The sequence below is a fragment of the Fonticula alba genome (genome assembly GCF_000388065.1).
Source record: "Fonticula alba strain ATCC 38817 unplaced genomic scaffold supercont2.4, whole genome shotgun sequence".
NCBI lineage: Eukaryota > Rotosphaerida > Fonticulaceae > Fonticula > Fonticula alba.
The window spans coordinates 1,754,789-1,758,006 of record NW_009242974.1 but is presented as its reverse complement, the minus strand read 5'-3'; the positions used below and the strand labels follow the sequence as shown (position 1 = coordinate 1,758,006).

Here is a 3,218-nt window from a genome sequence, read left to right as displayed (position 1 = left end):
GGCTTTTCGCGCATGCCGGCGGTGCACTCAACCAGTGTGTGTCTGCGCGCGCACGCGCAGGCGCACGGCGGGCGGCGGGCGGCGCTGGGAAACGAGGACCGAGCGTGACTGTTACAATATCGGCACGTGACCACATCAAGAATGCAAAGCCCATGTCGCTGGGCCATCTGCCATCGGAGGGGTCTGATCGTGGTGGCGGGCGTCGGAGGCCGCACTTCGCTCGGGCGGGGCCCCTCGCGGCGGGCACACAGGGGAGGAGGGGAGACTTTGTTCGTTTTATTTCTGTCCCGGCACACGCAAACACACACACACACACACACACACACACACACACACACACACACACACACACACGGGCAGCCGAGTGGGCTGTGGCTGGGCGCCGAGAAGTGGGGCGCTTTGTGTGCTGGCCCGGCTCCGGGGGCAAGAGGGGGGCTTGCCCGGCATATTCCATAAATGGGGGGCAGATCCCCCCCTCTCGACACATGCCTCCTAGTTGGAAGGTGCGGCAGGGGTGGTGGCAGTGCGGCGCCCGGCGTTGAAGCGGCGCATGAGCAGGATGGCCAGGATGCCGAGGGCGGCGGTGGTCGCCAGCGGAATGCCCACCTCGAAGAGGGACTGGCCGATGCGCTGAGACAGGGTCCACTCCGACAGGAAGAAGGGCTGGATGCGCAGGCGGACCTGTGCGTTGGTCCCGGTGGGCGGGCTGATGTCGAAGATGAGGTAGTTTTGGTGGACCACACCCTGCAATGATCAGACCAAAGAGGCCGACGGGGGCCCGGAGCGAAGAGGACGGGGGAGGCCGAGGGAGCGAAGAGGTGAGAGGCAAGGCGAGCGAGTGATTGGAAGGAGGCCAACCAGCACGAAGGGCCCCGGGGACGACAGGGCGGAGGCTGGCAGTACAGCAAGGCCCCGGAATCGGGAGCCCCCCCCCTCCCCTCCGACAGAGAAAGGACAATAGCCGGCACGCACACGGAGCAGCTTCATGGTCCAGTGGCCCACACGCAGGGGCAACACCCGGAAGGTGAAGATAAAGAAGGGCAGCAGGCGAGTGTGCGACCCGCCGACCGTGGAGCCGACCGTCATGCCGGACGTCGCGTACTGCCGGACCTTCTTGCCATTTCTACGCGCGACAAGGGGCGAGGGAGGCGCCGGGAGGTCAGTCGATCGGCACGAAGGGGGGGGGGCGGGGGCAGCGTATGTGCGTGTGAGCGCCACCCAGGAGGAGAGCACGGGCCCCAGAACACGAAGGGGAGAGAGTGAAAGAAAGAAAACCAAGCGGCATGCTCGGCAGAGCGCACCGGGTATTGGTGAGCTCGGCCTCCATGAACATGTGAATGTCCCCGCCGATGACGCTGGCCGAGTCGCCGAGGTCGCTGATGGCATCCAACAGGCGGAAGGTGTCCCCCTGGACCGAGGGGTGCATGGGCAGGACGTCCTCCTCGATGGCGTACACGATGCGCGCGGCCTCCTCGCCGGAGTAGATCAGCGGCACGGATGCCGCGATGACTGTGTGGCTGACGGTTGGGTCGGTGCGAATGTGCTCCATCATGGCCAGGAAGCGAGCCATTTGCTCGGCTCCGAGGAGCGGGCTCTCCGGCGGATCGGCCACATACGACCGGTGCAGGCGGACATCCAGCATGAGGAAGGCCACATCGGCCCAGCGGAAGAAGTGGTAGATGGAGTGACCTTCATTCAAGTGGGGCAACTCACTGTGCGGGGGGGGGGTGGGTGGCGGGAGGTGGGGGGGGGGGGGGGGGAGAGAGAGAGAAGAAAAGAGAAAGAACGTGTGTAGAAAAGAGAGAGGGCACGGAGAAGGGAGGATTTAAGGAGGGAGACGAACAGACACGGTGTGTGTGTGTGAGAGAGAGAGAGGGGGGGGGGAGAAGAAAGAGCAACACCACAGGGAGGGGTGCAGCCCCGAGCAAAGGCAGCAAAGAGGGGCTGCTCAGGGGCAAATGCTCACGCACTGGCCGTATTCGTCGAACGCGTCGGATGTCAATTGGTACTGGTACTCGAGGTAGGCCCGCCGGGCGGCGGCCATGACCGTGGCCATGACAGCCCCGGGCCGGACCAGCTCCGGGGAGATGGAGTTGACAAACTCATGGTCGTCCGGGATCATGACGGTGCTGCCATGGCGCAGGACCGGCTGCACGGCCGCATGGCCGAACACCCCGCGATACAGACGCCGGAAGATGTCCAGCAGCTCCGGATACGTCAGGGCCTCCAGGTGGGCCTGGTGGCCGAGGCCGGCCGCCGGAGCCGTCATGCGCGCCATGAAGGACTTGCTGATGGCATCCGCATACACCTGGTCCCCAAGATGCAGGGAGAGGTCGATGTTGCCGCGCGACGCGTCGAACAGGCGCTCCCGGGTGGCCAGCTCGCGCCACAGGCTCGTGTCCAGGTCCTCGTTCAGCCGGTTGCAGGAGACCGTCAAAAAGCGCAGAGGCGTCTGCCGGCCAGGGGCCACCGCCGGCTCGGCCTCCGGGTCCTCGACATCCTGGCTGGCACCCCCGGCCGACAGCCCAGCCGGGGTCCGGAAGAAGGCACGCTCCACGGTCCGGCTGCGGATGGCCTCCGCGGCATCGACCCCGGCGTCCAGCGGCCCGGGCACATGGAAGTGAATGGCATACTGGGTGGCCGGCTGCAGGCCGGCCAGGCGCAGGACATGCGGCGCCTCGGCCGCATGACGCAGCGACACCACCGTCTCGTGGACCAGGCGCCCGCCGGCCATGTCGCCGGTCTCCACGGCCAGCGGATCAACCAGATCGATGTCCGCATCGGCCCCGCCGGCATCGGCCGGCAGGGCGGATCCCTGCTCGGGGAGGCTCGGCCGGTCGGTGATCGACACCACCCGCACCTGGACCTCCTCCTCTTGCAGGAGATCCACCGCCAGCGGCTGGAAGAGGATACGCGCGTGGCTGGGACCCACCGCGCCGACAGCCAGCAACAGGCGCCGACTGTCCACAAAGAGCTGGTCCACCTGGTCGAAAAGGGGCGTGTGCGTGGGGAAGGCCCCGCCACGGGGGTCGCCAGCGTCGGCGGCCGGTGCCCGGGGGCGCAGCCGGTCACGCCGCCCGGTCGACAGGGCGCTGTCGTACGCTCCGCCGATGGATGAAGAGACGGCCCCGTCCATGGCCGAAGCCACGGCCAGCAGGGCTGCCATGGCTAGTGCCAGGAGGGACATGAGGCCACGCATGGCGGGGAGGGGGCGGGGG

The 3,218-nt window shown here is 67.2% G+C and overlaps 1 protein-coding gene across 1 annotated transcript; it reads right to left on the bottom strand.

The window, feature by feature from the left end:
• Positions 1–335: 335 nt before the first annotated feature.
• Positions 336–3,205, bottom strand: H696_02911 (hypothetical protein). The gene is made up of 4 exons (XM_009496807.1): positions 1,971–3,205; positions 1,302–1,712; positions 973–1,123; positions 336–744 (listed from the first exon to the last, which is right to left on the bottom strand). Exons 1-4 carry the CDS (start codon positions 3,197–3,199, stop codon positions 493–495), a joined length of 2,043 nt encoding a protein of 680 aa, XP_009495082.1. The 5' UTR covers positions 3,200–3,205; the 3' UTR covers positions 336–492.
• Positions 3,206–3,218: the final 13 nt, after the last annotated feature.

Coding starts and splice junctions, on each gene's coding strand:
- H696_02911 (XM_009496807.1), bottom strand. CDS start 3,199: ATGCGTGGCCTCATGTCCCTCCTGGCACTAGCCATGGCAGCCCTGCTG. Junction 1,713..1,970: donor GCGTTCGACGAATACGGCCA/GTGCGTGAGCAT, acceptor CCCCCCGCACAG/TGAGTTGCCCCACTTGAATG. Junction 745..972: donor GGACCATGAAGCTGCTCCGT/GTGCGTGCCGGC, acceptor TGATCATTGCAG/GGTGTGGTCCACCAAAACTA.